Here is a 12,503-nt window from a genome sequence, read left to right as displayed (position 1 = left end):
TTGCAGCAAACTGGCGATAGCAAATTGTCACAAGGATAGCAATCATTATTCCCATCACTGTCACCACCACCACCATCATCACCAACATCACCACCACCACCATCACCACCACCATGACCATCATCACCATGACCATCATCATCATCATCATCACCATCATCACCACCACCATCATCATCATCACCATCACCATCACCACCACCATGACCATCATCACCATGACCATCACCACCATCATCATCACCATCATCACCACCACCATCATCATCATCACCATCACCATCACCACCACCATGACCATCATCACCATGACCATCACCACCATCATCATCACCATCATCACCACCACCATCACCATCATCACCATCATCACCACCATCAGCAGCAGCAGCAGCACCATCATTATCACCATCATCATTATCATCACCATCATCACCACCACTAGGACCATCATCATCATCACCATCATCACCATCATCACCAACATCACCAACATCACCACCACCACCATCACCACCATGACCATCATCATCATCATCATCACCACCATCACCATGACCATCATCACCAAAATCACCACCATCACCATCATCACCACCACCATCACCACCACCATGACCATCACCACCATCATCACCATCACCACCACCGTCATCACCACCACCATGACCATCATCACCATGACCATCATCATTACCACCACCACCATCACAACCACCATTCTCACCACCACCATGACCATCATCATCAACATAATCACCACCATCATCACCAACATCACCACCACCATGACCATCATCATCATCATCATCACCACCATCACCATGACCATCATCACCACCGTCATCACCAATATAACCACCATCACCACCACCACCATCATCACCACCACCGTGACCATCATCATCATCACCACCATCATCATCACCATCATCACCACCACCACCACCATCATCACCATCATCACCACCACCATCGTCATCATCACCACCACCATGACCATCATGACCATCATCATCACCATCATCATCACCACCATCATCACTACCATGACCATCACCACCATGACCATCATGACCATCATCACCACCACCATCATCACCATCATCACCACCACTATCGTCATCATCACCACCACCATGACCATCATGACCATCATCACCACCACCATCATCACCATCATCACCACCACCATCGTCATCATCACCACCACCATGACCATCATCATCACCATCATCACCATCACCACCACCATCACCACCACCACCATCATTACCACCACCATGACCACCAACATCACCATCACCACCACCACCATCACCACCACCATGACCATCATCATCATCATCACCACCATCATCATCAGCATCATCACCACCACCACCACCATCATCACCATCATCACCACCATCATCACCATCACCATCATCACCACCACCATCATCACCAACATCACCATCACCACCACCATCATCATCATCGTCATCACCATCATTACCACCATCATCATCATTATCATCACCATCATCACCACCACTAGGACCATCAACACCATGACCATCATCATCACCATCATCACCATCATCACCATCACCACCATCATTATCACCATCATATAACAGCAACATACATGTAATGAGCAGCTACCATATGCCAAGTACTGACCACCTGGCATATACTATCTCACTTAACCTTTACAACATTGTAAAATGGCTAATTCTATAATTCCCACTGAGGCACAGAGAAGATAAGCAAGTTGCCCAAGTTCACACAGCTAACTGGAGATGAAGCCAGGAATTTGAAGGCAGACACTCTTACTCCCTATGCTAAACCTAGGAGAGGCTTCCCACTCTCTTCACTTACAGGGTGATCCCTGGGAGAGGGACTGTTTGACGATGCCATTCTATGTAATGTTAGCTCCTGAGGGATTTCAGAGTGCCCCAAATCTCCAGCCATCTGCTGTTCTATGCCCACCGATATCTATAGTCTGGATAGGCAGGCAAATGTAACTTTCCCTTTCTAAACATCTCTCTACAGAAGCAAAAAGAAAAACTCACAACTCCCCCAAACCTGATTCCAAAGATGCCCCTTGGGCCAACGGAACTGACCTGACAAATTCTTCACATCGCTTCCCCAAACCTTAATTCTCCCCATTGCGATACCCTCAGCAGTGAGTGGGCAGAGCTGGGAGTGTCTGAGATGAGAAGATCCCCATGTCCCTGGCAGCCTGTTTGCCCTTGACACTTGCCAGCTTCTCCTTAGAGGTACTCTTGCTGGGTATAGAAACACCTGGAGTGTGGGCAGGGTTCTGAGTTTGTGCTTGGTGTTGACGCACTGAATCTCACGACAATCGTTTGGAAGAGATGTTTCTAAACTTCAATTTTCCTGGTGAAGAAAATGCAGCCAAGAGAGACGAGAACTTCCCCCACGGTCACACAGCTCCATGCAGCAAAGCCCAGATTCACGGGAGATCTGAGGTCTGGACGCACATATCACTAATTGTGCACGGCATGCACAGTCTCCCGGGCCACAGCTCTGGGACCCCCAAGACCACCCTTGCAGCCTGAATTCTTCCTGAGAAGCGCGAGCAGCTGTCATGCTCCACAAAGAGTCGGGAGCCCAGGCCCACGTCTGGTGCCTGCCAGGACAGGGGGCTTCACAGGGTTCCCGCCTGGGCTCTCTGTGCCTGGCCTTGGGCCACTTACACAGGACCAGCTGGGCCGTAACACACCCAGTTCGAGGCATCACCTCAGCACTTCCTGTCTTGCCTTGTTTGGCTGGGATGCTGAGGCCGCTGGCACCCCTTCTCAGCATCCTGCATCACTTCCCAGAATTCACATTTCTCTGCACTAAAAGCAAACACACATATTCCCCCTCCCTTGAAATCTGTTTTGCTAAACAAATTAATCTAGCACCAGATTATATTATGAAGAACCATAAATCTTTTCCAAGATAAGCATCTGTCGATTTGGATTAGTAACATCCAGTGTACTGTGAATTAATTTGGTGAGCCTTCTGATGCTGTCCCGAGCATTTAACTTTTAGTGATAACAAATATAATTTGGAATCAATGGGAACACGTCTTCTCAGCCGTGCCTCTGCGGTAAGTGACGTATGTAGAGGGCATGACAGTAAACGCAGGCAGCACCGCCTTCTGTTATGAGGATGCCTTGTGAATTTACTGAGGTAAAAACAAATGCTTTGTAAACCGCTTTCGGGTGCCCAGCACAGACATGATGAACTGCGGGCTGCATGTCTGTAGTGACTGGGCAAAGGCAGCCCAGGAGATGGCCTGTGACAGCCTGCAGACCTTGTCCCGCAGTGCTCCGAGCCCACAGCCTGCGTCCCCGGGGCCTGGCCCCGGCCCCTGGCTTTGAGACGGAGATGGGTCTCCTGCTTTCATAGATATGTTGCTCTCTAGGAAAGAATTGCTCAGAATAAAACTTGCAGTTCTCTCGACCAGGTGAAGGCAGGAAGTAGGTCATGGAACAAAAGCCACCCACTCCGTGAAAACCTATGCAACTCCTGACCAAGGCCAGAGCTACAGGAAAACCACGATGCGGAAATGATGCGGCCGACAGACCCCGAGGAGCGATACCCTTCTGCCCCCCGGATCCTGAGAGTGCCTGCGTGGGGCCTGCGGAGCCCAAGCCCTTAGGATGTGGAGAAGCAAAGAAACGGGGGGCTGGAGGAGGCCACATCACCCTCACCCCTTCATGCTGACACCCTGCAGTTTGCATCCTGTTTTATGAACCAAAAAGTACCACCGTTGGCCCAGGAGGTGTGTGGGAAGATCTGACCTGTGAACACCCTGGTCCCGGTGGGCGTGGGGCCGTGGCCCCCACAGAGGCAGAGGGAGCTGGACGCAGGTAGGAACACAGGGTCCCAGACTCTGCACTCTCCCTCAGCGGGCCAGGAAGCTGAGTGCATGTCTGACCCTGTGGACAAGCTGTGGCCTGGGAGGTTCTCAAGGGCTACGCCTTTAGAAGCAACTGGAAGAGGAGGCACAGGAGGAGAACGAAAAACAAAACCACGCTGCAGTAGATACTTGAAGGTCAAGAAATGGTAACCGTCCATATGCACCGAGGGTAAACGGAGGCAGGGGAACCAGAGCCGTGCCTCCTGACCCCCATCCCCCAGACACCTGCTAAGCCGTCTCCAGGGAAAAGATGCTCCCCAACCCGAATCAGTGTGCAGGACCTTAGCGGATACCGCAGGAAGACCTTCCTTACACCTGACCTCAATCTCTTCTGCTGTTTAAAGTGATCCCTAACTCCAGGCCAGTCTCGCAGCCACCGCTCTACAGGGCTGCACCCTTGAGGGTTTTTGAAGACTCCAAACGTCCCCCATCCCATCAGCAAGTGTGCTCGCATCTTACCCCCAGGCTGGCCCGGAAGTCAGGTCCTCTGCCATTGGGGAAGATGTGGCTCTGTGCCTGGCAGGGTTTGGATGCCCTTAACACAGGCCAGGAAGGCACAACGTGCCCTTCGGGGCCACCACTAAGGAGAGACCCTCTACCGTCCCCCTTCGACCAGCCGGAACAGCTTGGCTACAGGACAACCCCTGTTTGCAGGACACACAAGTCCACGGACACGCATGCCCCCTCTGTCCCCAAGGCTGCCACCTGACTGTCAACGCTGCCATTGTTTTCGGTTCTGCCGCTCAGAGATGGGGAGTCCCGCCAAGTCGTGTCACCCAGGCCGAGTTGGGCATCCCTCGGAAGCCACACCCCCGGGGTGCCCTCCTCCCTACCCACCCCGGACCGAGCCCCAACCAGAAAAGAGGTGGCTGTACCTGAGGTCTCCCCCAGAATTCGTGGGGGCTTGACGTCTTCGCCATTGTCTTTGCTGGGACTGGTGGAAGGCTCCGTTGTGCTAGCCCCAACCGGGATCCTATTCCTCGGGCCCAGGGGCTCGGTGGCCCCCTTAGTCTGCAGCGTCATGGAGGTGGCCGTGGTGGCCGTGGCGGCGGTGGTGGCGATGGCCACGGTCGTCTTCCGTGTCTGTGAGATGGAAGCCGTGGTGGGGCCGTAAAGGCCTGGAAATGTGTTGGACTCTGGGGCCTCCTCCTCCCCCGTGGGTCCCCAGGCGATGAACTCCGTCTCGGTGGTGGGCCTGCTGCCCCGGAAGTCAAAGCCATTGAAGCCGGCCCCCTGCACGTGCCTTTTCCCCCTCCGCAGGAGGGCCTGCTGGTCCGTGCCGGCCGCGCCACCCGCCGTGGGCGACGGGGCCGCGGCAGAGGAGGAACCGAGGGAAGGGCTGGATCCGGCCGCGGCCGGGGGCTTGGCGAGCCCGCCTCTGGGCACCAGGGCGGCCACCTGGTCCCTGGGTCTGTGCGCCCGTTTGGCGCGCGGGCTGGGCATCTGGCCGTGGCTGCGCTCCACGCGGGCCGGGCGCGGGCTCCACACGGGCACGGGGATGCGCGCCGCCTGTCCACTCTTCAAACTCCACAGCCGGGGCGGCCGCTGCGGTGGCCGGGGCAGCAGCCGGAAGTCGGGGCCCGGGCCCAGGGACTCACACGAGGGCAGATCCATGGCGAGCTGAAACATGGCTATAAGTATCCAAGCATGGCTTCCTACGGAGCAGCCCGGCCAGCGGATGCACATGGAACTGCATGGAAAAGAGAGAGCAGTGTCAGCTGGGGGCTCGGGGCTCTGCCGGCCGTCCCTCCGCCCCCACCGCGACGGGGAAAGAGCGCTGACCCTAACCGCAAGAGGGAAACCGAAACGCTCCGTCCGGGGACTCCGCAGCCCTGCTCAAGGGCCATCTCTCAAGCGGCATCTTAGAGGCTCGGCCGCCACGCACCTGCTCCCGGGATTCGGCCGCCCCACCTGCACTGCACCTGTCTACCCGGGAGCGTGCAGCCCACGCGGCCGGCCGGCCGCGACCGCGCAAAGAAAGCGAGGCTCAAAACCCCCAGCTCAGCTGGCAAGATGACCTCAAAGACCAGATTAAAACGGAGACGCGGAGGGGCGCGAGGTAGGAGAACGGCAGCGCTGGGGGCTCGGTCTGCCCCTCAGGTCACCAAGTTACAGGCCCGGGGCGGGAGTCTCTGAGCACACATCCTGCCCCTCCTGAGGCCTGGGGACAGGGGCGCTCGTGGTGGGGATGAGCCAGGGGGGCTCACGGGACTTCACAGGGGGCACGGAGGCCCAGCATCTACTGAGCCCCTACCCGGCACCGTGGTCCGCGACCCCGCCCCCCCCTCCCCCATCGCAGGCAAATGTGCGTGTCTTAAAGCAGCCTGTGGCCTCGGAGGCTGTACGCTGGGAAAACTTCTTATTTCTGGATTCGGTTCAGAAAAAATGAGACCTGCTGTGGATAAGCTGGAAGTTTATCGATGCACCAACTTGGCCCAAGAGCCATTCTGGTGACATCTCGGCTTCCCCTATTTATCTTCAGCACGGGGACCCTTTGAAACCCCAGCGCCCACCCCCTGAGCGCCAGGAAGGCTGTGGGAAGGGCGCACCCCACGCCACCGGGGACGGCGGAAGGGGCCGCGGGGACGGTGAAGCCAGGTGGGGGCACGGGCGTCAGGTGAGCACCCAGAGCACAGCGGACAGGCACGCGGAGGGTCTGGGGGCCCCGGGCCCATGCCCCCTCCCCCACCGGCTCAGACAATTGAGGGCCGGGCACAGGCGCCATTCAAAGTCAGCACTTGTCGCCAGCCTCGCGTGCGAACCCTGACACGGATCCAGAAGTTGAGTGACCGCTGTGGGCGGGGGCGGCGAGGGCGTCCGGTGCGCTAAGCCGCCAGCAAGAAAAGCTGTAGAAGAAACAGCTCATGGTTTTTCTCCGTGAGGGTTTGCGTGACTTTAAAAGGGAATAAATGAGTGAGTGAGCAGGAGGCCGCATGTGAGTGAGTCACGTGTGCATGTGAGTGTGCACGGAGTGTGCCTCAGGACGCCACATCGGTGTGTGTGAGGGCTGACGTGGGGCCCGGATGTACCTGGGGGTGTGAGTGTGTCAGCAGGTGTGCACGAGTGTGAGTCTATGGGGGTGTCTGTGTACCCATCTGTCACATATGTGTGCGTGTGTGCACGTGTGCGGCCAGTGTGGGGTCCGCACATGTCGGCGGGCGTGTGGGCCTGTGTCTGTGTGAGCTCCCCCCCCCAACCAGCCCCGCTCTGCACTCACCCCACGTGCCTGGGGCCGCCTCCTCTCTCGTGTGCACTCAGGCACGTGCAGCTCCCTGCCTGTCATCAGGACGTTGAAAGGAACTTGTATTAATGAGCGCTAATTACCAAAGAGGACTAATCCCCAAATAAAAAGGCCCCAGTATTTTAATCAGAATGAAGGTGCTTTGCTGCAGAAATTAGAGTTTGCTCATTATGCTAATGCCTCCGCACCGAGTTTCTGCCCGCGTGCAATTTCTCTGCACAGCCAGCCAAGCTCCGTGCAGGGACCAGGGCCACTGTCACTGTGCACGGAAATTTAGGTCAGTGTGAGACACCCCCACGCACAGAGTAACACAGCTCCACTGTGGCCACAGGTGACTCAGTGAGGATCGATGCCTCAGACCCCCCGGTTCTCCCACCACTCTGCACATCTGGATGGGAGTCCAGCCCCCAGGGACATGGGGCCCTTCGTCAAGCAAGAGTGGCGCCTCAGCCCACAGGGCCTCACCAGGCACCACCAGGCCCTTCCAGCCCTCACAGCCCCCACCAGGTTCCACCAGCCCCTTCCAGCCATCACCAAGTAAGGCCAGGCCCCTCCAGCCCTCACCAGGCGACATCAGTCCCCTCAGGTCCCACCAGGCAATGCCAGGTACCATCAGACCTCCAGAGGCCTCAGCAGGCCTCAGCAGACACACCCAGGCCTCACCAGGCCCCGGCAGGCACCATCGGGCCCCTGCAAGCAGGCGCAGTAAAGAGCAGCCACGGAAGACGCCGCGAGCCGTCAGGACCCGGAGAAGCGCCGCCCCAGGAAATTAAGACCACAGCACCCAAGCCCGTGCCTGCTGGCCTGCCCCAGCATCACTTCACACACGGGATATTTCTGTCATTTTTCACCAATCATGAGCTGTAATTGGTTACCATAGAAACCCCCTCATTTCCACGCCACCCAGCTGTTATGCAGAGAAACCCAGCCAAGGCAACGGCAGGGAACTCGCTTTGTTTCTCCTCTTCGAGTCCAGGTTCTTCCTTCTGGAAGCAGTGGATTTGTCCAGAGAGGGGACATTAGGAGGGCAGGTGGATGGGTCGGGACACACAGACGCTCCTCTTCACGCCGGCAGCCGGGAGACACCGGGCCGGGGTCGGGGACAGACAGAGCCCCTCCCACAGGGAGGTCAGGGGCAGATTCTGTGGCCTGCAGGGACCCGAGGTCTCCCTACAGGGGTTAAAGGTCCCAGGGCCTCTGCTCTGTCACTAGAGCCGGCCGGCCCACATGTGCCGTCCGGACCTCCACGGTCCTGAGCCACACGCGGGGCGCTTCCTGGGACGCTGCTGCTGTGCCCCGGCGTCAGGGGGTCCCGCCACACGAGGTGCAGCACGGGACCCCTCTCCATCCTTCCAGCGGGCCTGGACCCAGGAGCGCTCTGCCCTCCGACGCTGTCCGGCACAGGGCTGCGAGGCCCCAGGCGGAGGGCTGTCGGCCACTATCCACGGCGGTGGAGTGCCCCTCCCACGTGCAGGAGGGAGGCCTGTGGCTGCCACCACCACCAGCGGCCGTCAGAGCCGCCACAGGAAACACCAAGGAGGCCAGGCCACAGTGCAGACCTCCAGGGCATCCGCAGGCCCCTTGGGAACACGCCCCCCGCTCTGCATCCACGGGGGCGGCTACCGGTGCCACGACAGGTCCAGGCCTCCTGCCACGGAAGGGTGTGGGAGACGGGCGCTCTTGCATGCGGTTGGGGGGTTCCGCAAAGCCTCAGTTACCCGTTGACCCTGTACCTTCCCCTCTTGGGGATAAACACAAGTGCACACAAACACGTGCACACGCGCGTTCAGGGCAGCGCCATTCACCATAGTGGGAAGCAGAAACGACCCGAGTGTCCACCAGGTGCGTGGACAGTGTGACACCCTCCCCCCCCCCCGCCCCGGGGGACGCTCTTCCGCCTGAAAAAGGAAAGCAGGCAGATACACGCTGCAGTGTGGACGGAGCCCGCCCAGGTCACGGGGGGAAGAAGCAGCTGGTCATGTCAGACACCACGTCGTTCGCTTCTACTCCTACCCAACGCCCAGAATCGGTGAATCCAGAGACAGAGAGTAGATTCCTGGTCGCCAGGGGCGGGGGTGGGGGGCGGTGACTGCTAATGGTTGTAGGGTTTCTCTTAGGGGTGATAAGAATGTTCTGGAAGGAATAGTGCTGATGGCTGCACAACCTTGTGGATACGTGAAAACCACTGAGTTTGGGGCATGTAAATCACGTGGCTGCGTCCAAGGGTGGAGGGACCAGCCTGGGGTGGGCGTCCCACTCTGCCCTCGGGCCCTGCCCGCTGCGGGGGGAGGGGTGGCGGCTGGTGGGGGCAGGGTCCGGATGGGGGAGCTGCCGGCACGGTGCACAGTGTGCATTCGAGACCTTTCAGGCTTGTGCACGGTCCTCGCGGGGTCCTGGGCTCCTCTGAGCGCCCGGCTGCCCGGCCCCTCTGAGCCCCACGGCCCACGCAGGGCCGCACCCCAGCCCCAACTCTGAAGGGCGAGCTCCCCCACCTCCGGCCGGCCGCGTCCCCATCAGAGCCACGGCTCCATCCACCTTTATTTTCTGGTTTGTAGCTTTTCTGGCTTTTCCCCCCTTTTACATTTTTATTGAAATCTTTTTTTCCCTAAGAACAGGTTCATACGATTCAAGGGCTCGAGATTGAATTCGCTACCTTCTGTGTGTTTTCTTCACAGAAGAAACCACTGTCGATTAAGGGAGACAAAGACTTGTCTTGTGGTTAAGGTCACACTTGTCCCCAGGGGGCTGGCGGGAACTGCCTCTGACAGGCAAGAGCCCCGGGGCGCTGAGACTCCGGGTTGGGCTGAAGGCTCACGCAGGGGCCCAGGGACCACGTGGCCCACGGGCTGCCTGGGAATCTCGCTACAGTCACTGACAAGCCACCCCCCACACACAATCCCAGCACTACATTACCAAGGGTCGCCCCTGCCCCCAGAGTGTCCACTCAAGGGCTTGTCATCAGCTGGTCTGGGGCACCAGCCACAGTCAGTGATTCTGTCTGATGGAGAGGTTGGTTCACAGATGTTTGGGACGGTGACTTCCTTAGCTGGGTCCCCTTCCGTTTCCTCCGGCTATGAAACGGGTGAGTTTTGAAGAGTTTACAAGAAGCGGGTGTCCCCCAACAGTGTGTGCTGTGCTAAGTGACCTGCTTCCCAAAATTAGCCCATGGAAAGGGGAGGGAAGTCACTTTTCAGTGGAGACACCTGGCACCCAGGGCCGTGGCCAGTGTCAAGGTCATATGCACGGTGGCGAGTCATGCTGACAGCAGGCACTCCTGACGTGACGTGGTAGGGAGGGCACTGCCCCTCCTCCCACCCGACCACGAGAAAACCACCACACGAATCCCGATGAGGGACATCCGGCAGGCTACCTGGCCCGTCCTCCTCCATGCAGTCAAGGTCATCAAACACCGCGGAAGTCTGAAAACCCGTCACCGCCAAGAGGAGCCCAAGGAGACCTGACCACCTAAGTGCCGGCCGCTGCCCTGAGTGGGATCCTGGAGGAGAAAGAGGAAGTCGGCGAAAAGCTAGGGAAGTCCGGATAAAGTGCAGGCTTCTCGGACGGTACGGTGAGGACACGTGCCCCGTGGCGACGTGACAGTGAGGCGGAGGGGAGTCTGGGAGCAGAGAACACAGGCCTTCTATCCGCTTTGTTCTTCAGTTTCTGAAAATCCGCAGGGTTCTTGCAAACGCAAACCACCAACAAAGCAGGGCAGGAGCAGGACAGGTCTGGATGTGGGGGTCACGCCGGGGGTGAAGGGGCCTCGGCAGGGGCTCCCCGGGTGAAGGGACGTCCACCTGGGGGTGGGGGTGGGGTCTCAGGGTGGGAACACCCACAAAGGAGCATGGCCTTCCTCTGATCACGCTGTTCTGGAGGGCGTGAGCTCCGCCAGGCAGGGAAACGTGGCTTTGGTGGGGGGCGGGACCCTGGGGCCCAGTGTGGATTAGGTTTCTCGACCCCTGTGGCTCCAAGTTCTCTGGCACGACAGCCCCGCACAGAGGGGGCCAGCAGGCTGCCCCTCTTTCCCCTTCGCACTTGCGCCCCCAACCGCCAACAGGTGCAGCGCCTCCCGCCAGACTCCGGGGGCAGAGACCCACCCTCCCGCACCCCCACTCGGGGCAGGACACCCCCGCCTCAGCTCCGGAAGAGAGCTCGCACTTTCTTCTGGAAGGCAGTCGCTGGCTCAATTTTCCTAATGAAAGAAAAGGGGAGCCGTGACTCACTTGAATGGCTTCCCCACCCGATGTCATTACTGTCCTGTCAGAGCCACCCCTGGCTCACTCTACCCCGTGACTTACTACGATTAAGAGCGTCCCTCTCTTTCAGGAAAGGTGCGCTGGGGCGCCTACAAGGCTTTCGTCCTCAGTGGCCCCAAGGATGTCAGGCACACACGTGATATTTGATTCACGGGAAGGAGCAGTGTAGGAACCATTCATTCGCTTGGGATAGAAACCTTGGGAACGACACCAAGGGTCTGGTTACCGGCCCACCCCAGAGCAGGGGCGCCAGCTGTGCGATTCTGGGGTCCCTGAGCGCCCTCCCCCCCACTGGAGTGGGTCCGCTCCTCAGTCAGACTCCTGGGTCCCACCCTGGGTGGGCCAGGGCTGGTGCGAATGTCCTGCCCACTCAGCAGGGGGCGGGGGCAGGGGGCAGCACTCAGCACGCGCACGAGGCCAACAAGAGCCCCACACAGCAAGCTGGCAACACACCTGGACCCCGAGTCCAGGACTCAGGGACGTAGGGTCCCAACAATCCCAGACCCGTGGGACCGGGGACACACTAAGAAAAGTAAAGCAAACGAAACCTCCATGACCCACAGCCACGGAGGCTCTAGTCCCTCGACCATCCGCATGGTGGCTCCTCCCCCGGGGTGGGGGTGCTCGGGGGGCACCGGTCCCCGGCAGTGCTACTCCACACTCCTGCCAGCCTTGTACAGCAGCCGAGGCCCCGCGGTTCCCGGACATTGCTTCACAGGCTCCCGCAGGTGATTACCAGGCACCTCACTGCTGCCTTGTGGCCCATGAGGCACATTCACACACATATCAGCCATTCTCCCCTGGGGGTGATTTTACCCCTGGGGGACAGTCAGCAATGTCCACAGACACTTTTGGTTGTCACCATTCAGGGGTACGACTGGCATTTAGTGAGAGCCCTGAGATACGGAGAGCCTCCGGCAGTGCCCAGGACGGCCCCCACAAAGACGTAGCAGCCCCAGTGACCACAGGGCCGGGGCTGAGAACCCACCCCGCCCGTGTTCTCTTTGCTCCTCCGAGGGCCTGGTGAGGGGGGAATGACCATCGTTATCTTCCGGAGAAAGAGGCTCAGAGATGACCCACCCACTCC

The 12,503-nt window shown here is 58.8% G+C and overlaps 1 protein-coding gene across 1 annotated transcript in view; it reads right to left on the bottom strand.

The window, feature by feature from the left end:
• AJAP1 (adherens junctions associated protein 1) overlaps positions 1 to 12,503 on the bottom strand; it is a 128,747-nt gene that overhangs the window by 66,556 nt on the left and 49,688 nt on the right. Inside the window, exon 2 of the mRNA XM_023258007.2 lies at positions 4,795 to 5,609. Coding sequence (XP_023113775.2) covers positions 4,795 to 5,609 — 815 coding nt within the window. The remainder of the gene's footprint in view (positions 1 to 4,794; positions 5,610 to 12,503) is intronic.

Source organism: Felis catus, chromosome C1 (genome assembly GCF_018350175.1).
Source record: "Felis catus isolate Fca126 chromosome C1, F.catus_Fca126_mat1.0, whole genome shotgun sequence".
Lineage (NCBI taxonomy): Eukaryota > Metazoa > Chordata > Mammalia > Carnivora > Felidae > Felis > Felis catus.
This window is presented reverse-complemented; position numbering and strand designations above follow the sequence as displayed.